We start from the raw sequence: 21859 nt of genomic DNA on the forward strand, positions 1-21859 counted from the left end.
TCTTTGTTTTCCAGGACATATTTCACATAATACATTTACTGCCGTGGAAAGGAGGATTGGCAGGTTCCTCTCTTACAACTAGACTTTGCATCAGCTGAGATAATCTTTGATGGCTCTACTTCCTAATACTGGAGTTAGATGGACAGCAAAAAACGTCATTTCTTTGAGGCACTCAAATTATGGAATTTCCCCTCCTAATATTATTCATCTTTTTGTACTCCTCAAACGGTGAGTATCCATTTTGTTCTCTCATGATTCCATGGTTTTAAACTTTATAACAGGCCTATCAAACTGGCGGTCCGCAGGCTGGCTACATCATGCTCAGGCCACGCCCACCCCAGCTCCGCAAAGGCAAAAAATGTCACAATACGTCAGGATCCGGCCTGTGACACAATCGAGTTTGACACCCGTGCTCTATAAAAATCCTCAGTTTTTAATATATATTTAATCACAATCTGTTTATCATAGCAGTGTTGGTTTATTTTGTTGCTGATGTTGCAGGTTATATCTTTATTTTTTTTTTTATTTTTTTTAAGTTTTATTAACATAAACAAACATAAAACACAAATACATGTAAACACTTATACATTAACAAAGAGTCAATCGACTAACTTCTAGAAAACCTTCGCATCGGTGATTAATGTCCATTTAACCAATTTTCCTTAATCATACTATTTACAAATTCACTTGCTTATACCTTAATGCAGGTTATATCTTTAAAGTGTTATAAAGTCAGTTAAATTTAGGCTCAAAAAGAGATAAATCAAATCATATTAATAAATGCACACATGCACTCAAACAACTATGTAAGTACACATACATTTATGTACATGTGTACATTAGGATTCTTATGACCAAAGATCATATTATTTCTTGAACCAAAACTGGACTTTAAAGCCAGCTTTATAAAACTTAAAGCAGCACATCAGTCATTTCTGGATGGCAGGTTACAATGATAAAAAACAGCACATTTTAAGATGCAGATGCCTCTTGAATAAATAACTAGAAGATGCTTGAATTAGAAAATTGATGTCTCAGTTTCCAAAAATGATCAAATCTGAGCTTCTGGAATTGCACAAGTCATCTAAGAATTGCACGTAAGAGTCACTACTTCATCTGTACTTCACCTTCCTAAATAACTGCAAGGATGCTAAGTAAACTTTGCCGATTACCTTGTAAATGAATGTTGGCACTAGCATCTTCTATCTCAGAAACGGAGCCAGTGCTGGCTTTGCTTTTATCTTCAATCTCTACTTTTTCCTTGAATTTCTCGTTGTGTTTTGTGTTACAGCACATTTGATTCTCTCTTTTGGGCATGCCGTTTGAGACTGCTTAAAAAGAGAAACATGGAAGTTTTTAATTAAAATCCAACAAAACCAGTGGGCATATTGCATCAGAGTATAAATGGCAAAAGTTGTGGCTCGTCCTCTTATTACACTCAAAGTGAATCCCAAGAGATGCAGACATCATTTCCCACTAAGCAAAGACACTGGTCCAGGAGTTTTTGGCACAATTAAATAACCTGAACATCCAAACAGTTACGGCAGAAGTGATCTGGGGTTGTCCTCTTGGCTATATATACCCTCACCGCCCTTCAAGTTGCAACCGATTGCAATAGGACCCTGCTGCAAGTGGATGCTGTGTGTGTGTGTGTGTGTGTGTGTGTGTGTGTGTGTGTTTGAGATTCGGAGGGTGATTGTCTGGTGAGGTAAGGATATCTCTGCTCCCTATAGATTGTGAGTTTCCTGAAATATGTTGTCGCTTGCAACAATTGAAAAGCTATTCTGTTGGCTTTCAAGTTTTTTTCGTGTGTGTGTGTGTGTGTGTGTGTGTGTGTGTGTGTCTAATTTCTGTGTAGATTTTTAGAAATTCCTCCCTTTCCTCTGCAGACTATATTACTATTCTCTACTACCACAAATAAAAACATTTAGATTTTAGATCTTTATAAAAATATAATTATCAAAAATGGATTTGTATTTTACATACAAAGGAGGTGTTTTAAGAAAGGAACTGAAGCAAAAAGAAAAAAGAAAACTGAACAGAAGGTGATGGATAAAGAGCAAAGCAGGGGTGAAATTCAGCAGGTTCTAACAGGTTCTGGAGAACCGGTAGCAGAAATTTTGAGTAATTGGGAGAACAGGCAAACATCACCTCTGGCTGGCCCCAGAATAGGGTGAGAATGGAGATTTTGCAATATCCTTCCCCTGCCACGCCCACCAAACCACACCCACAGAACTGGTAGGGAAACATTTTGAATTTCACCCCTGTAGCAAAGTGATGTTCCATTTAACACTATACTTTGTCCTATCTTTTTCTGGTCCTATCCCTGCCATTGTCTGCTCCTAGCATTCAATCTAGATCCTATTTAAGGCAATCCAATCCAATACAATTCAATCCATGCCTTATACTAACTATGAACTGGGCAAACCAGGGGTGGGTTCTAAATTTTTTTACTACCGATTCTGTGGGCGTGGCTTATTTTGTGAGTGTGGCTTGGAGGTCATGTGACTAGGTGGGCATGGCTAGCTGGTCAGAGTCATTTCTGGAAGGTCCTCGCACTTACGACCAGTCCTCGCACTTACGACCCAACTCATTTGTTTGCTTTTAACACTGATCAGCTGTAGGACGGCCCTTTGAAGCCCCGCGGCAAGAGTTTAAACAGTTTTTTTCCCTCTAGTCATCAGATGGGACTCAGGAGGCAGCAATAGATTGGGGGTGGGACCAAATAAAAGGTAAGAATAACGTGGGTGGGTGGGCGGGGGTGGGGAAGAACCGGTTTGGTGACGTCATATCGTCACTGCTACCGGCTTGGCCGAACTGGACCGAACCGGGAGGAACCCACCACTGGGGCAAACCCATTCGTCCCTTTTTTATATTTCTTTCCTAAATTGTTTGCTGTGTGGGTATTTCAGATTGTGTGGTCTTGCAACAGGAAGCCATCAAACTTGTTCCTTTACAAAGACTATACTTATAGGCAGAATTAAATACTATAAAAATTAAAATGAATTTGTGTAATCTTATTTAGATTATTTGACTACTAATAGTAATAGCACAAATAATATTCCAATGCATAACACAAATGAGGGGAAAAAACCCTTTGATGTTTACCGTGTTTCATTCCTGCACCACTTTTGTTTGTGCTGGAATGGAAATGCATTGTGCCATAACTGGAAAACCCATATGGTGGGTACCCATATCCTAAAAGAAAAAAAAAAAAGAAAGATTAAAAGGTTACACGTCATTAATTGTAGCTTTTTTCAGATGAACAGGATTCACAAATGAACTACTGATTCAAGTGTATTTAATAATAGTATTATTAAATAGTTCCACGTGACAAAATTATCTGGAGAATGTCTTGGTCTGATGTCTTGGTCTGATAAATCTCTATAGAAGTATGTACATTTTTGGTTTGTGCCAAGTGAAAAAAGATCCAGATTATAAGTAATAAAAACAAATATAAAGGAGGCATTTTCTCAACTTTTAAAGTTAAACAGTGGCATCTATAGATTATTTATTTTATTTTATTATTTTATTCAATTTGTATACTGCCCTTCTCCTAGTGGACTCAGGGCAGTGCACAGCCAGAACTAAAACACATACCAATACAAAATTTAAAATTATTAAAAGAATTACATAACTTTGGCCCAAATTTAAAACAATTCAAATTAAAACCCATTGACAATTTAAAAAGCTAAAAAACTAAAAAAGACTAAAGAAGGGGGGGGGTCACGCCAGCCCTGCTTGATGGAAAAGAAAAGTTTTCAGGGCATGGCGAAAGACCCGGAGATCCGATATCCTTCGTATCTCCGGGGGCAAATCGTTCCAGAGGGCAGGAGCTGCCACAGAGAAGGCCCTCCCCCTGGGAGTCGCCAGCCCACATTGCCTGGCTGATGGCACCCTGAGGAGTCCCCCTCTGTGGGAGCATACTGGTCGGTGGGAGGCTATCGGCGGCAGAAGGTGGTCCCACAAATACCCAAGTCCTATGCCATGGAGCGCTTTAAAGGTGGTGACCCACACCTTGAAGCGCACCCGGAAGACCACTGGAAGCCAATGCAGCTCACGCAGGAGAGGTGTCACATGGGAGCGCCCCCTTGCTCCCATAATCCCCCGCGCGGCCGCATTCTGCACCAGTTGGAGCCTCCGGGTGCTCCTCGAGGGGAGCCCCATGTAGATGCTTATAATATGTTTGTGTCATGTTATCTCTTTCTAATTTTATCATAAACAAGAAAAACATAAATTATTTAGATCTGTAGCAGACAAAATAGAAATCTAAGTAGTACAAATGAATCCATCCACATAATAAAGATAAATCACAGGATTCAAGGTCTCAGAATTACTTAACATTGTACTTTCTATGGATATTTCATTGTAAGTACAGAAACATTTAAACACATGATTTAGACACATATGAAAGTATGATTTTAAAACTTTGTTATATACTATATGTAATAGGATATATAAATAAGTCTGGCATTAACTATGAATAGGTTACTAAAGTAAGTTTCTTGCAATTATAGCAACTTTAGTAAAATGTGTTTTTTTTCCCCTTGCAGGCCTTTTGGTGCACTCTAGCAATAATCCAACTTTTATTCAAAGATATATGTTATTGTTGCACATTCTATTAGTATTCACCCAGAAATGCACTACCTGGTATGGTGTTTATCACTGTAAATAAATGCTAAGGCTAGTACATTAATTTACTCTTAAGCAATACTAATTCAAATAATTAATCAAGAACAATTAAGTGCATTTATTTATTCTTAATTAAGAGTAAATCCAATTGAATGTGATATGGATGATATGGATGCTGTGGATAATTTCTATATCCACAGAAAGAAAATGTTATATGTGTGTATACATCCATCAATCCATCAATCCATCAATCCATCCATCCATCCATCCATCCATCCATCCATCCATCCATCCATCCGTGAATGTATATATCTCATGCATGCACAGGCCATAAAAGAATTAATAACATATTGGACATTCACTAATAATTCTTTTAACGAGAAAGAGAATGATTTTTGTAAAATTTGAATACAATGGGAAAATTTAAATTTGTACAAAGCAACCAGTTTGTTTTGTCCTGTTTTAAGTTGTGTTTTTTTATTGCTTTTGTGTGCCTAGTCAGTTTGTAGTTGGGGAGTGCCTAAATTCAAACAAACAAACAAACAAACAAACAAACAAACAAACAAACAAACAAACAAGTGTGCACTGCTTTGCCAAACTGTCCTCCAATTAATTCAAATATTTTATATGAATTTTGTGAAATATATTACATCCATTTAAATTAAAAGACAATTGGTCTTAATAGAACCTCTTCTCCAACTGTACATAAAAATGTACGGTATTAAAGATAAATATTTGTGAAAATATTTTAGGGATGAAAAATGTTATTCTGTCAATTTGCCTTCATAAATACTTTAAATTGAAGAAAGCAATACGTGATGTAATCGGCAATTCATTTAATATACAGAGCCATCCAACTCCATAGAGAATTAAATATATAGACTGTACTGGTGGCAGTAGTTCAGATTCAGTACTGTATGGGGCCACAGACATAAAACATAACTTCTTAGGATCTCTAAATCTCCTGCCAAACAAAACCCACTTTATCATGGTGACAATCCAAAAATGAAAGGAAAACCACTTCCCAATGCATTTCCCATTATTCATTCATAATTCCATTAACATTTTCCTTTACCTGACCCAGCACTGCCGCCACCACCTCCTCCTCCTACGCCTCCATACATTCCACCTCCTGCAGCACCTGCGCCACTTCCACCAAAACTATCGGAGAAGTTCGGCATGAGTTTCTGTCGTTTCCTTAGCACTTCTTCTTTATCTACATTTTTGACAAAAAATAATATGAGAGAGATTGTTTCAGAAGGCAATGGGCTATCAAATAGGGAACAACGTCTGTTGCTACTGCTGCACATTACACAACTATGAGTTGAATTCTCACATTTTGTAAGCGTATGACTGTATAAATACTGAATAAAAAAAGATAGTTGTGTAACTATTTTTTAAAATAAGCGCTTGTATAATGGAGATTATGAAGCTCTATTTCAAGGAACCTGCCCTTCCTCTTTCATTGCTGGGTACAATGTTTTGGGGCAAGAAAGGGAAAACTGAGGCACAGCCTGTAATAAAAGTTGTCATAGTAGACTGATACGAAGCAAACGCTGTTTACAGATTACAGATTAACAGAGTTGGAAGGGAACTTGTAGGTCATCTAGTCCAACCCCCCCCAAAGCAGGAGACCCTATACCATTTCTGACAAATGGCAATCCAATCTCTTCTTGGAAGCCTCGAGTGGTGAAGCTCCCACAACTTCCAAAGGCAAAGCTGTTCCATTGGTTGATTGTTCTCACTGTCAGAAAATTTCTTCTTATTTCTAGGTTGAATCTCTCCTTGATCAGTTTCCATCCATTATTCCTTGTCTGGCCTTCGGGTGCCTTGGAAAATAGTGTGAGCCCTTTTTATAAATAACCAGTTATTTAAGTGTATATTTGTTTGGCTATCTGCCAAATGGATGTGGCAATAAATTACAGACCTCCTGACCAAACCAGCTTTATTAGGCTCAGCTGCTTTCTCACACTAATGTTTTATTCAAGTTTAATAAAATTCTTTTTTTTCCTCCTATACTTAAAAAGTTTTCTTCCTTTCCAGATACATTCCTTCCCATTTTCTCTTTCCTTTAATAATGGATTGCCAAATGTATTTCAGGAACTATTTTCATCACAGCACAGAGCATGGAATGTTTATTGTTACTTAATTATTAACATTTAATTAAAAACCATGACAGGGAACTGGCTGCAACATCTGTCAGCTGTTTGTTCAACTGATCTGGTTGTCTAGGTAGGTGTCCCCTTCCTCCCTGATTGCTCCATGTGCTTCCCTCCTGAAACTGTGTGCTTGGTGAAAGAGGACAACCATCTAGATAGAAGGAATTAAAACCTTGTTTTCTTATAGAGAAAAAAAACCCTTCTGTTTCGTGAAAGAATAGAGCAGTCAAAATAGGTCATGGAAGTTACATATCCTAGGGCAGGGGTGTCAAACTTGATTTCATTGAGGGCCACCACAGGGCTATGTTTGATCTTGGGGGGCCAGGGTGGGCATGGCCAGCTCGATGCCACTCATGTTGGGGCACACCTCTGGTGGCCAATGCTAAGGTAGGAATTCCCTCAGACCCTCCTCCCTCTCATTATAATCTCCTTCCTTCCTTCCTTCCTTCCTTCCTTCCTTCCTTCCCTTCTTTTTCCTTCCCTCTTCCTTCTCCTTTTTTCTTCCTTCCCTTCCTTATTTTTTCTTCTTTGCTCTCTTCCCATCTTTTTCTTTCCTCTTTCCTTTTCTCCTTTCCTGTCCTTCTTGGATGCTCAAATGCAAAAGGGGAAACATCTCTCCTTTTGTTTTCTTTTGCTTTGTTTGTTTTGCTACCCCTCTGCCAGCAAAAACGGAGCCTGGGAGGGCCACAAGCAACCCCCCCCCGGCTCCGTTTTTCACCACAATGGCCTGCTGCACCACTCTGTCAGTGAAAATAGAGCCCAGGAAGGCTGTGCGCTGGCAGAGGCACTGTGGGCCGGTCCTTTGCTGTTTCCAGGGCAGCCCCACGGGCCAGATATAAGCACCCGCCAGATACCGCCCACTGGCCTTGAGTTTGACACCCCTGTCCTGCGGAAATAGCAAAATGACAAAGATGGGATGAGAGGTACTGAATAATAAGCATTCTGTGTGCATCCAAATAACTCCTAAGAGCCCTTTTATTTATCTTAAGATCTTCCAATTAATTCTAGGCAAATAAGCCTAATTATATTTCGATTTACACCAGGATATGAACAATGCACAAGATAGGTCGAGATATACTAGCAGCTAAGGCAGTTCTCAGACTAATTTACAGACTAATCCTACTTCCCCTCTGATGATCCTAATTAACTATTATTGTCTTTGGCTAAAAGGATATAAATTGAATCATATTCATAGAACTGAAAGCAGTCAGTCCATCAAGTCCAATATTGCAGGCAAGGCAGCAAGGGAACCGTTTTTGCTGGCAGAGTGTTTGGGCCGCCATAGGCGCCCCTGACACAAGTGACGTCGAATTGGCCACACCCACCCCGGCCCCCCCAAGGTCAAATACAACTAATGCAGTCCTCAATGAAATCGAGTTTGACACCCCTGTCTTAGATGTTCATTGTATGATTTGGCCTCCAGACCCCTTATCATCTTTCTTGCTCATCTCTGCACTCTTTCTAGGGCCTCAGCATCTTTTTTTTGTCTCATGGTGGCCAGAATTGGACACAGTATTACAAATGTGGTCTCCCTTGTGCAGTATAGAACGGTACTATCACTGCTCCTGATCTTGATGCTATCTGTCTGTCGATGCAGCCTAGGACTTCATTGGCTTTTTTGGCGGCTGCAGCACACTGCTGACTCATACTTAGGCAGTGGTCCAGTGATGTTTCTCACAGGCTCTACTGTTGAGCCAGGTACTGCCTATCATGCACCTGTGCATTTAGGATTTCCTGCCTAAATGCAGAATCTTATTTTTCTCATCTTGCGAGATAGGGCCTAATGTTGAAGTCTGACAAGATCCTTCTGAATCTTGAGTCTATCTTCCAAAGTACCCTGTTTTCCCCAAAATAAGACATCCCCTGATAATAAGCCCAATCGGGCTTTTGAGCGCATGGCAATAAGGCCAAGCGCTTATTTCAGGGTTCAAAAAAATATAAGACAGGTTCTTATTTTCGGGAAAACACGGTATTAGCAATTTACCCCAATTTAGTGTCATGTGGAAATTTGCTCCTTCAATCCTCTCATCTAGGTCATTTATGAAGATGTTAAACACCACTGGGCCCAAGACAGAACTTGAAGTACCCCACATGATATAGATTGATTGGTTGATGGATAAATAGATAGAGAGACAGAAAGACAGATGTGTGTGTAAGAGAGAGAGAGACAGAGAGATATATGGGAAAATACCCACGAGATTTTACACAAAGGACAAATTACACAATATTTCTCTATGTTGTGAAGCAAATGGCTGTAATTTAAGTCTCCCACCTGTATGTGGGGACTTCGTCAGGCCCCATGCCATTAAAAAGTCAGAATACCATATTACAACTATAATATATTAATAGTCTGTCCAAAAAAGGAGAAAACATTGAGAAAGGCAGAGAGACAGTAAAATAGCAGAGTAGGACAAGAATGTACTTCATTTGCAACTGATTTCAAGATCAAACTTTGGCATTTCTAGATAAGAAAAATATCAAAAAGAAGCAGATGTCAATTTGAATGTGCCTAGATCTCCGAAAAACTGTGCTTAATTAAGAGTAGTTATGGCAGACAAGTTGTATAAAAAGTCTGACACGGTATAAGATAACTTCTGGGTAAACATGAACTTTATTAACATTCTTTTCTTCAAAGTTATACTTTCTTAAATGATTCTCCATAAAGGTTTTTTCCCCCCCTTGGATTAACATCCAGCTACCCAATTTAGGAGTATTACAGAGTAACAATAATATAAAATAAATATGTCTTCCTAGACTTGGACAATATTTAACTAGTATACTTGCAACTTCATTAATCATTATATCCAAAGTAGGCCACTGTATCTGGGCAATTCCCCCGAATGATACAGATAGATAGCCAACCAACCAACCCAGGACAGTTCAGTAGGTGCCTAGGGAGTTTTTGAAAGTTTCTGCAAAGTTCAACCATATACCACAAAGATTTCTAAATCCTAAAAAAAGAAGTGTACAGAGTTCATCAATTCAGTGGTAAACCTGGAAATTCCCTAAAGCACATCACTTCCTGTCAGTTATGATAACAACCTATGAAGAATAAAGTAACTGTTCCCTCATTTATCCATCTCATCTACATGTTTTGCTTGTTATATATCCTTTCACCCTTTAAATTCTTGAAATAGAATATTGCTTTTGTTTATCTGTGTTCAATGCCAAGAATGAGTCTACTTTTTTGCTGGACCATATTTAGTATACGGGCTGCATACTGTGTTTTCCCGAAAATAAGACCTCTCCGGATAATAAGGCCAATTGGGCTTTTGAGTGCATGCGCTAAAATAAGCTCTCCCCCAAAAATAAGCCCTCTCCTGAAAATATTTAACCGCATGCACAGCCGGTCCCCGCCATTTCCTCTGGTTAGGGTTAGAGAGACAGAGCTGGAAATCAGGTAAGACAGCAAGAGGAGCCCCATCTTGCTCCACGCACCCCAAAATAATAAGACCTCCCCCAAAATAAGACCAAGCGCTTATTTCGGGGTTCAAAAGAATATACGACAGGGTCTTATTTAAGGGGAAACATGGTATTACTGATGTGTGTTTATTTCCAGCTTGTTCACTCGTTTTCATCTTGCATATAATAAAATATTTGAAAGAATTGATAGTGTGCCATGTGATTACACATACCAGAATAATTAAAGTTATTAAATTATTTATTAGTTTATTAATTAGTTTATACATACATTATTTATAAAATAAATTATTTTAACCAAGGTCTGCTATACCTTTCTACCCAGTGAAGTGAACATAAATAAAACAGCCATGGTTGTTCCACAAACATTGATTATGAATAGAGGCATCTGGTGAAAATAAAGGAGTTCATATATGCTTATCTGACATGCGATACCTTTACCAGAAAAGTAAAGATTCGCACAGCATTGAAACTACAAATAGAGACTGAGTTGTTATTGAGGAAAAAGAGTCTGGGATGGGAAGCAAACTAAAGACACCTGAGAAGAACTGAGACATGTACAAGCTTCATCTCCTATCTTGGAAATCAGGGATCATTAGATCTTTTAAAAAAATGAACATGATTATAACATGACTAGAATCAGAATTGAATGTGATGAGACAAGAAATACTTCAGGGAATATCCCAATTCTTTAGAAAATAAGCGAGCTATCTCTATCTCTAATTAATATTTAAGGAAAAAAGTTATAGCACTTTTAAGAATATAAGTCAAACAATGAAGTAATAATGAAATTATCAAACTATCAGGATCAAAATTATTTGACAACATTAAAATGCAAATTTGCCAAATAGGACTCTTGAAAAAATAATTTAAATGTCAAACATATTTATCAAATAAACACTATGAGTATGACATTATTTTTTAAAAATCACAAGAGGATTACTGAGAAACCAGTTTGATAGGTTTAAATATTGAATCAATATGTCATACATATTTACATATTGAATCAATAAATGAAATTTACATATTGAATCAATAAATGAAAAAAACTCAAAAAGTCTTGACTTTTTTTGTTATTTCTTTCTTGGCTGTATCAATATATATCATTCAGCCTTTTTAGGCCTATATAATTAAAATAATCTGTTTTTCTATCCACTGTGATCAATAATACTCCTTTTCTATTATCCAAGAATCAGTATTCTATTCTTCCTGTTCCCCATTAATGTGACACATAGATATTTCACAACTAATATGACAATATTGCTAAAGATATTTCTTGTCAAAACAACAAAACCAAAACTCAGATAATAGATAAACACGAATTTATTCATTTTAAAAAAAGAGCTTATGACACGTTAAGGAATCCTGTGTTGATACAGCTTACTTGAATTAATAAATAGTTATGGGTGCCTTTCAAGAAATCCAACCTGGGTGCATCCATTAAGAATTTAAGATAGACATCAAGCCTAAGTTTCCCATCTTTAAAAGGCATGATAAAATCAAGTCAGTGTAGTTTCATTGCTTTTCTTCAGAATGGGGCCTGATTTTCATAACACTACAATCTTTGATTACCTATATTTTTAACTCTGGAACTTGAAGAAATCATTGGCTAATTAGTGTGCACAGGATCTGCTACAAAGTCTGGATTTTGTGAATGAAGAAAAATACTGTTAATAAACTAGTTATGGAGGGAAGGTTTTCACAAATACCAGGAAAGAGACATTAATTTCAGCTGCTACGTGTTTGTCGTTTGTTTACAGGGAAATTAAATGGTTAAATTGAATCCAGGAGCTGGGAAGTTTACTAAGAATTCTGACTAATGGAAAAGAAGCCCAAGGCTACAAAAGAACAGCAGTGATGTAATTACAGTTGTTCAAAAAGTTGCAAATTTGAAAGTAAGTAATGGCTTTTCTTGTTAAGAGACGGAATAGCTTTTCTATTGTGGAAACTACTAGGTCAGTGATGGCTAACCTTTTTGCCATTGCGTGCCAGGAGATGGGGGGGTCGCGTGTGTGCGTGCCCACACCGATAATTCTATGCACCCTGCCCTGAACGCGCATTCCCCCTCCCCCCCCGCTCCTGGCACACGATGGCCTGGTAGGCCCATTTTTCTTTCTTACCTGGTTCCAGATCCTCTCTATTTATCTGGGAAGGGCGAAAACAGCCTTTCTCATTCCCTCGGAGGCCCTCCAAAGACCTGAAACGGCCCATTTCCCACTCCCGGTGGGACAGCAAAAAAGTCACTTCCTGTCCCACCAGGAGTTGGGAAATGGGCCCTTTCAGGCCTCCGGAGGGCCTCCGAGGGAGTGGAAAGCCTGTTTTCGCCCTCCGCAGATGTATAGAGAGGGTCTGGAGCCAGGTAAGAAAGAAAAACGGGCCTTCCGCACACACCCCCCAGGCCCTCTGGAGGCGCGGGCATGCACGCCAGAGCTGAGCTGGTGTGCCCACTGATATGGCTACGCGTGCCATAGGTTCCCCATCACGGTACTAGATGGTGGAGCATTTTACTCGTGGACTGGAAAAGAAATATGGGAAGCTTCTACAATAACCACCATCACCACTAATCATTGCAACCTATCTCCATACAAATAGTCCTCAACTTACCACCACAACTGAGTCCCCAATTTTTGTCGCTAAGCGAAACATTTGATAAGTGAATTATGACATTTCTTATCACAAATGAATCACTGCAGTTGTTAAATTAGTAACAGAGTTGTTAAGTGAATCTGGCTTCCCCATCAACTTTGCTTGTCGGAAGGTTGAAAAAGGTGGTCCCGTAACCCCGGGACATTGCAATCGTCAATAAATATGAGTCAGTTGCCAAGCCTGTGAATTTTGATCATGTGACCATGGGGATGCCGCAACAACGGTCATAAGTGTGAAAAACGTTCACTGTTTTCAATGCCATTGTAACTTTGTACGGTCACTAAGTGAACCATTGTAGCTCAAGGACTACCTGTATATAAGCAGGTTTGCATGATACTGGTATTTTTATCTCATGTCATTTAGGACTTTTTTTTCCTTATTGACTACTGTATTAATTCTATTTTTTTTTTATTTTATTTTTTTATTGAAAAGTTTTACAAAAAGTTTACATATTTCCCCCCCCCCTTCCCTGCCCCAACCTCCCCCCTCCCCCCTCCTCTTCCCGGAACAAATTACAGGGTATAACCTTCAACAATCATGATCAATCCTAGTCTAAATAATTATAACATTCCACATCTCGTTCCTTCAATTCCCTAATTACCCCCTAACTTGATTACTTAAAGACACATCAAATTTCTATATAGTCATTCATAACCTATCTGCAATTTCTTTTTCTGATATTTATTTTGAATATAATCTATCCATCTTCTCCAGTCTCTTAAATATCTTTCATTTGAATAATCCTTCAAGTACGCCGAGATTTTTGCCATTTCCGCTAGGTTTGTAACTTTCATTGTCCACTCTTGGATTGTAGGTAAATCTTGCTTCTTCCAATATTGTGCCACCAATAGTCTTGCTGCAGTTATTAAATTCAAAATCAGTTTAGTCTCTATAACTGTACGGTCCGTAACTATACCCAGCAGAAACAGCTGTGGTGTAAATTTCAACCTCTTTTTGAGAATATTTTGTAAAATCCACCGTATTTTTATCCAAAACGCTTTAACCTTTTTACATGTCCAGCAAATGTGAAAATAAGTGGCATCCTCACAATTACATCTCCAACATTTTGGTTGTACATTCGGATACATACGAGATAACTTTTTTGGATCTAGATGCCATCTATAAAACATTTTATAAAAGTTCTCCCTTAAATTTTGCGCTTTAGTAAATTTCACATTTGTCACCCATATTTTTTCCCAAATTTCCATCATTATTGGCTGTTCAAAATTCTGTGCCCATTTTATCATACAGTCCTTAACTAGCTCTGTTTCCGAATCCATCTCTATCAGTATATTATACAATCTTTTTATGTGCATTGGACTTTGGTCTCTAATTTGTTTAATTAAATTTTCATCACTTTGTATAACACCAATTTTCTGGTCTTTTCTCCATCTGGCTTGTATTTGTACATATTGAAACCAAGTTTGAATTATTTTCTCCTCTTTCAACACATTCACAGGTTTTAATCTTAATATACCTCCCTCCATAATAAGAATATCTTTATATGTAATTACATCCTGTCTACTTTCTATGCTCGTATTCTCTATTGCGTGCCTGGGTGCTGTCCATAAATTCTATTTTTATTAATGGTCAGAATGTTGCAATTAATACAGTAGTCAATAAGGAAAAAAAAGTCCTAAATGACATGAGATAAAAATACCAGTATCATGCAAACCTGCTTATATACAGGTAGTCCTTGACCTACAATGGTTCACTTGCTGGGTGGAGTCTGGGCAACTGAATGGAGCTAGCAGACTGTTTACTGACAGGATGCCCTTCCTATCACCAATGCAGAGTTTTGTTCAGCAGATACATTCTCATTGTGTCCAGAGAGTGTTGTGGCCCATTAGCGGCTTGTGCAGTTAGTAGCTGATTCCGACAGCGAGGAGGCTGGTGTGGTACTGCACCAGCAGCCTGTGCAGTTGGCACTCGAGTCAGACAATGAGGAGGCTGGAGAAGATGTGGTGCTAGGGGCGGGGATTCAGCCAGGGCCTTCATAATCTCCAGAAGCTCCCATAAGTGAAGAGGAAGAAGAGGAGGACTCTTCTCGATGCACGAGCGCGCAGAACTGCAAAAAGGCAGGAGAGGCTCCTCAGGAGAAGGTCTCCTCGAGAGTAAGGCTTGGGATTAATTGGCCATTCCCCTAGCCTATTTAAGGAAGGATGACGACTGATGCAATTTGCAGGAAACAACTTCGTTCAAATTCCTTCGCGTCTTGATTCCAGAAAACGTTTGATTTGGCTCGTTTCTCTCTTATCAGTTTTTTTTTAATTTAATTTATTTGATTTATATGCCGCCCTTCTCCGGAGACTCAGGGCGGCTTACAATGTGTTAAGCAATAGCCTTCATACTTTTGTATTTTATACAAAGTCAGCTTATTGCCCCCACAATCCGGGTCCTCATTTTACCTACCTTAGAAAGGATGGAAGGCTGAGTCAACCTTGAGCCTGGTGAGATTTGAACTTTCAGTAATTGCAGGCAGCTGATGTTAATAACAGTGCTTTAGTCTGCTGTGCCACCAGGGCTGAGTTATAACTGAGTTATTATTCTTTGAATTCTTGTCAGCTGTTAATGAAGTTAAATTAACAGCCCTTGTTCAGAAAAGACTGATTTATTGTACTTGTGTTCGAACAACTACTAAGAAAGCTCATTAGTAGTCTTTAATTAGTAAATTAAGGTTTGTACGGACTTTGTGTGTGCTGCGTTCTTTGGGGTCCGTAGCTGGGGCAGAACAGAGAGAGAAATATCTGCCTCTACCTAGGATCGAACTCGCAGCCTCCTGATTGTGAGGCGAGAGCCACTGCACCACTCCCTGCGACATATTACAATAGGTAGAAGAATTCCAACACTGATGGAAAGATGCATGCCTTCTACAATATGCAACATAACACAGCATTGATAATTACCTTTGATTTCAGGATAGTACAGGAAAGGTTTGGGTTCGCTTGTCTCTAGATCTGATTTTCGCCGTAACTGAACAAAAACAGATGCTGCTTTCGTGATGTTGACATCTCGATACTTCGGTGTTTTGAATACTATTGCAAACTGTAGGCAATATATGATACACATGATCAAGATAAGTACGGTGAAATGTAATAATTTATATACTGAATATATTTGCATATTATATTATCTTCTTTGTGGTTTATACACCTCTGTACATCAATTACTACTTCATTGAAATAATAGGAAGTGAACTCTGATCAGGTTTTCAAACCCTGAGAACTGTTAGAAATTAAAGACCTCACATTAAAACCTGTGGTATATGCTATCGCTATAATTCCTTGCCAAAAGAACTTACCTGTCTGTGCACATCAGTAGGCGAAAAGTCTCCAAAACCCTCCCAGACACTACCACTTTCATCTTCTTCATAAAAACGGATTTGAATATCATCTGTAAGTGAGAAAACATGAATAATAGGTCATGATTCATGTTTACCCTCTGCTTTAATGGGAATCTGAGGTCGAGGATGACTTAAAATGGGTTGGGTTGGGTTGCAAAGACTACATTGTTTCAATTTTACACTCACTGTCTAGATCCAATTTAAAGCACAGTTAATTGATTTTTAAAGTTGTGATAACATTCTTCCAGACGTTTCCTGAGACTCTGCTTTTTTTCCCCCCACCTCCCAATGTGCTAATAGCCAAATGATGTGGGGTGAACAATTATGCAAAAGGTCTTTCTGTAGAAGCATTTCTCAGTTGCATCCAAATCTGGAAACGATTTGTCTGTTCCCTCATCCACCCCTCCATTTCTTTTGTCCAAAACAGAAAACAGATGCCGGAAAACCTTAGATTCTGACTAGGCCAGCGTTGGTCAATCCAGAATCTCTTGCCCTCCGTCAAGAAAAACCTTACCATTTTATGTCCTAGATAAGAATGTATGGCTAGAAAGCAAGCTGTTTGCAAATAAAGTTGAGACAATAAAGTAAAAGCTAATGATTTTCTTTTTTCCCTATCCATAAGCTTCCATCTGGTATAAGAGTACAAGTTTTTTTTTTTAATCATCAAAGCCACATGGCTAAAGAATCAAAATGTATTCTGCTAAATTGCAGGAATCTGGTTCTATGTTTTTCGCAGGTGAATTTTAAAAGGAGTAGAGAAGTGGAGGTTGGAATAAAATTGTCAAAAAGGAAGAGTGTTTTTCTGTCCATCATACCGAAGTAAGAGGAGCCAGTTTAGTCTAGTGGTTAAGGCACCAGACTAGTAATCAGGAGATGATGAGTTCTAGTCCCACCTTAGGCACAAAGTGAACCAAATGACTTGGGCCAGTCACTCTCTCTCAGCCAAGGAAGAAGCAGGTAAGGGCAAACCACTTCTGAGATCTCGCCAAGAAAGCTGCAGGGATTTGTTCAGTCAGCAGGAATCAACGCTGACTCAAAGACACATGTATGCGCGCGCACACACACACACACACACACATTTTGTCTGGATGAAATGGAAGAGAATTAGATGTGATACTGGAAGAAGAACCTCTGCCCGGTATCAATGGAGATGGAAAGATTCCCCTTGTTGCAATTGTGGTGCTGATATGCAAACTATTAAACATATTGTGCAAGATTGCCCACGATGTGGTTCTCTAAAAGATGTGTAAACAACCACCAAAAGCCATCGCCTAGATAGCAGAATTGGACATCCAATTATGAGGTCATTGCCATACCCCGGAGACATTTTGTATATAATTCCGTGGATTGTGTGCATATGTTTGCTTCTTTTCTATCATTTTCTCATCCTATGCTAAATAGTAAAGTAACCTTGTGAAGAACAGAAATAAAATACAAGATCTTCAAAACTATGGAAAAAGTTGGAAGGATTGGGAAAGCAGCAAATTAATTGGACTCATTAACAGAAGTATTACTCTCCAGGAAAGGGAAAGTATTTAAGATGTCCGGAAGTATGAAGTATTCCCAAATGGATTGTCTTACTGGGGAAAAGTGCAAATTTGGAGCTAAAAAAACAACAACTCCAGTATCAAAGTAATCCAATTGTGCAGGAAGAACCTTAATGATTCTTAATTTGTTCCTTTTTCTGCCCGTCTTGCATTCTAATGCTGGAACCATATAAATATAATAAAAAATTACAGATTGTGCACAACAATCACAAACATTTAGGCAACAAAGGTTATGATATCTTCTTAAGAAATCTGGGAAGCCCTAGGCTGTACCACCACAAAAACGTATTGTTAATAATGTTGTAGCTAATATTTCCTTTTTTTTCTTAATTAACTAAAATAAACCAGTTTATAGTGGCTACTAAAACAGGTTCAATGTATCCTATGTCAAAAATTACATAGAGATACAGTCCCCAACTCTGATAAACATATACTTTCTTTTTGAGTGTTGGCCAATTATTTCCTGTTACTTATTATGGAGTTTTTGATAATAGATTCTATATAAAACTCTTTAACATAGAAGTGTTTATTGATAAAAAAAAAATCACGTTTCTCAGTATACATTGAGAGATTTCAATTGACGCTGTTGCGAGGAAAAAACATACTTGCTAAGGGAAAACCCCACTTTGGAGTTTCCATTTACTCAGAGTCTTATTTAAATCAGTTAAGAAATTTATTTCACTTCCCTATCTTGGATTGGGAAGGACTTTGTCAGACTTGATATTTTTATTTTTATCATCTACAAAAATCTATACTACACTAATCTCGCTTATTACTAATTAAAATCAAATCAATTTTTGGCTTTCGAATAATTATTGCAAATTTCCATTATATAGAAGCATATTTTATTAATAAATGTTATAGTACAAATTTTCCATCCCCCCCCAAAAAAAGAAAACAGGACGGTAATCTATACTGCTCAAAAAAATAAAGGGAACACAAGTAGAAGACATCCGAGATCTGAATGAATGAAATAGCCTTATTAAAAACTTTGTTCTTTACATACAGTAGTTTAATCACTGCTCAAACAACTAAAGGGAACACAAAACTACTGTATGTAACGAACAAAGTATTTAATAAGGCTATTTCATTCATTCAGATCTCTGATGTCTTCTGCTTGTGTTCCCTTTATTTTTTTGAGCAGTGTATATTTATTACCCAAACTAGATAACATTATCAGTGCCAGTTCTAACTAGCACTGATGATGTTACCTAGTTTGCTAATAAAACGTCTGCAAGAAAACAACCTAACTTAGAGAGCATAAAGGACCCCTCATTTCAACCCTGAGCTTCAAATATTCTCCTTTATTGGAATCTATATTTAGCTGCCTTCTTACCTCATTCTTCCTTTGAAGAATTCAGTTGCATTACTTTTAAATTCCATTTTATTTTTGGAACAAGCTTGTGAAATGAATTAGACTGAGAAACAGTTAATTGATCTAATAGCATCCAACTCTTTCCTTATTGGCCACCTTTGCTGATTCCCAGAATATGATTATATAACTATGTTCAAGCATGATAGATGCAGTGTTGAGTTCTCACCCTTTTGGACCTTGTCACAAAGTAGGTAAACTTCTTCTCCCCCTGTTACACAGCCTGCAGTCCGATCCATCCGTACAATTTTTAAATTGGATGCATTTGGAGCTTCTGGGGGAGAAAATTAAAGAAAGAATTAAGTTAACTTCTAATTACTTCAGCAACAAGAATTTTGTCCCAACTTGGCTGTATCATCTCCAAAACTTCAGCATTACAAAAGATACAACAATAATCCATAGAGTAAAATAAGAAAATATTACAGATAGTCCTTGATTTACAACCAATTGAGCCCAAAATTTCCTTTGAGCCCAAAATTTCCCAACAACTGAGCAAGACAGTTGTTAAGTGAGTGTTGCCCCATTTTACAACCTTTCTTGCCACAATTGTTAAGTGAATCGCTGAAGTTATGAAGATAGAAAACATAGTTGTTAAGTGAATCTGGCTTTACCATTGACTTTGCTTGTAAGAAGGTGGCAAACAAACATTTCAACTGGCATAAATGCATGCCAGTTGCCAAGTGGCCAAATTTTGATCACATGACCCTAGGGATGCTGCAAGGGTCATAAGTGTGAAAATCTATCATAAGTTGTTTTTTTTTTGTTTTTTTAAATGGAAGCCTTTCATATCCTTTTCAAAATGTTAATTAGGCGAAATTGCCCATGCCTGAATATTCAATCTTGCAACAAAATCCTATTCAGATTGGGATTTCTGGATCGGGACGCCCTGCGCACGGTCACTCATGCCCTTGTTACTTCCCGGTTGGACTATTGTAATGCTCTCTACATGGGGCTCCCCTTGAAGAGCACTCGGAAGCTCCAACTGGTCCAGAATGCGGCCGCGCGGGTGGTTATGGGCGCAACCCGTTATGCCCATGTGACACCCCTCCTGCGCGAGCTGCACTGGCTCCCGGTGGTCTTCCGGGTGCGATTCAAGGTGTTGGTTACCACCTTTAAAGCGCTCCATGGCATAGGACCCGGGTACCTCCGAGACCGTCTTCTGCCACCAATAGCCTCCCACCGACCAGTTCGTTCCCACAGAGAGGGTCTCCTCAGGGTGCCGTCAGCCAAGTTATGTCGGCTGGCGACGCCCAGGGGGAGGGCCTTCTCTGTGGGAGCCCCAGCCCTGTGGAATGAACTGCCCCCGGAAATTCGTAAGATATCTGACCTCCGGGTGTTTCGCTGCGCTTTGAAGACCCTGTTGTTCCGCCAGGCCGGACTATCAATACAATAGTTTTAAATTGGGGTATTTAAATTTATTGGGGTTTTAAATTTGAGCCATTTATTTAATTATTTTAAATTTTATATCATTGTTTTGTTTGTGTTTTTAAATAGGCTGTACACCGCCCTGAGTCCTTCGGGAGAAGGGCGGTATAGAAATAAAATTATTATTATTATTATTATTATTTGGCTACAGAATGGAAAGAAAAGTCAAAAGACACTCACTGCTGTCATATATAGGGTCAGACAAGACAGGCTGAAGTCTCCTTGTGAAGCTACCAGTGCTATCAGGAAGGAATGCAGTGAACATGAGCCGTACAACACTGAGATCCATCTCCTTAGTCTGCTGAAGTGCTGCCTGATGAATGATATCGCGTTCTCGTTCTGCAAACCGTGGAGAAGACTATGGGTTATTGTAGCAAGATGTCTTTTAATGGCGGTAATGGTAAGTGAAAGCGGAAGCAGGCACAAAAATTGAATTAAGAGGACGTCTAACTATTTTAGTGAAGAAAGCAAGATGGAAGCCAAAGTATAGGCAGACAGCTGGCATTATAGTAAAGACACATTATATTCAATGTTATGATTCTTCTGAACTGCGTTTTTTAATATGCTCAAACCTTCTCAAGCATGCCCACACATACCACCGCTGTTCCTTCAAGAGATATAGGAAATTCCACAAATTCTCCATTCAGTACAAAATCACCCACCCAGCTATTTGACATGCAAAGGAGTTTGAAAAAGAATTAACATTATGCACACTTAATGCTAAGCATTACTTTGACCAAGATAAAGAAAAGAAAAGGACTGGATAATGTTCAAGAATGTGAGAGATTCATACAACAGAAACAAAAACTGAAAAAGGATCAAAGGAATATGCACCATAAAAGAAATTATTTTCTTTCCCACTGAACTTTATATTAACAATTTGGAAGGAAGTACCGTATCATTTATTTCTTGAGTGTTGATCATAAATATGATTTTTTTAAAAAAAGACTTCTTGCTTACTGTAAAGATAATGAAGAGGAATTGCAAAATAACATTTATTTCACGTGTGCAACAGAGATAACTCTCTACTACCTGTTAGCTGCCTCTCCCCTCCGCCTTCCACTTGTATATAATTGAGATCGGGGTGAACGAGGAGTCCTGGATTGTACCCTTTTTTACATGCATCAATCATGCGGTTTTCCAGTGTGTCTAATACTTTTTTCTTTGTAACATGTAATATTCCCAAGTTTGGAAATCTGTAGAGAAGTACAAATCATTATATAGATATGATCTGGCCTGCAGGGTGTTTAGATCTGGCCTGCTGAGCTGCCCTGGAAACAGTGAAGGACCAGCCCGTGGTGCCTCTGCCAGGAAA

General features: G+C 38.5%; 1 protein-coding gene across 1 annotated transcript in view; it reads right to left on the bottom strand.

Moving 5' to 3' along the window:
• The window catches only part of NFKB1 (nuclear factor kappa B subunit 1), an 84507-nt gene that overhangs the window by 20268 nt on the left and 42380 nt on the right, over positions 1-21859 (bottom strand). Inside the window, exons 7-14 of the mRNA XM_070949187.1 lie at positions 21577-21740; positions 20725-20883; positions 19289-19393; positions 16159-16250; positions 15764-15902; positions 5708-5848; positions 3109-3198; positions 1173-1331 (exon numbers count right to left, since the gene is read on the bottom strand). Of these exons, the coding sequence (XP_070805288.1) occupies positions 1173-1331; positions 3109-3198; positions 5708-5848; positions 15764-15902; positions 16159-16250; positions 19289-19393; positions 20725-20883; positions 21577-21740 (1049 nt within the window). The remainder of the gene's footprint in view (positions 1-1172; positions 1332-3108; positions 3199-5707; positions 5849-15763; positions 15903-16158; positions 16251-19288; positions 19394-20724; positions 20884-21576; positions 21741-21859) is intronic.

Source organism: Pituophis catenifer, unplaced genomic scaffold, assembly GCF_029215685.1.
Source record: "Pituophis catenifer annectens isolate HBS135680 unplaced genomic scaffold, rPitCat1.0.hap2 SCAF_8, whole genome shotgun sequence".
NCBI lineage: Eukaryota > Metazoa > Chordata > Lepidosauria > Squamata > Colubridae > Pituophis > Pituophis catenifer.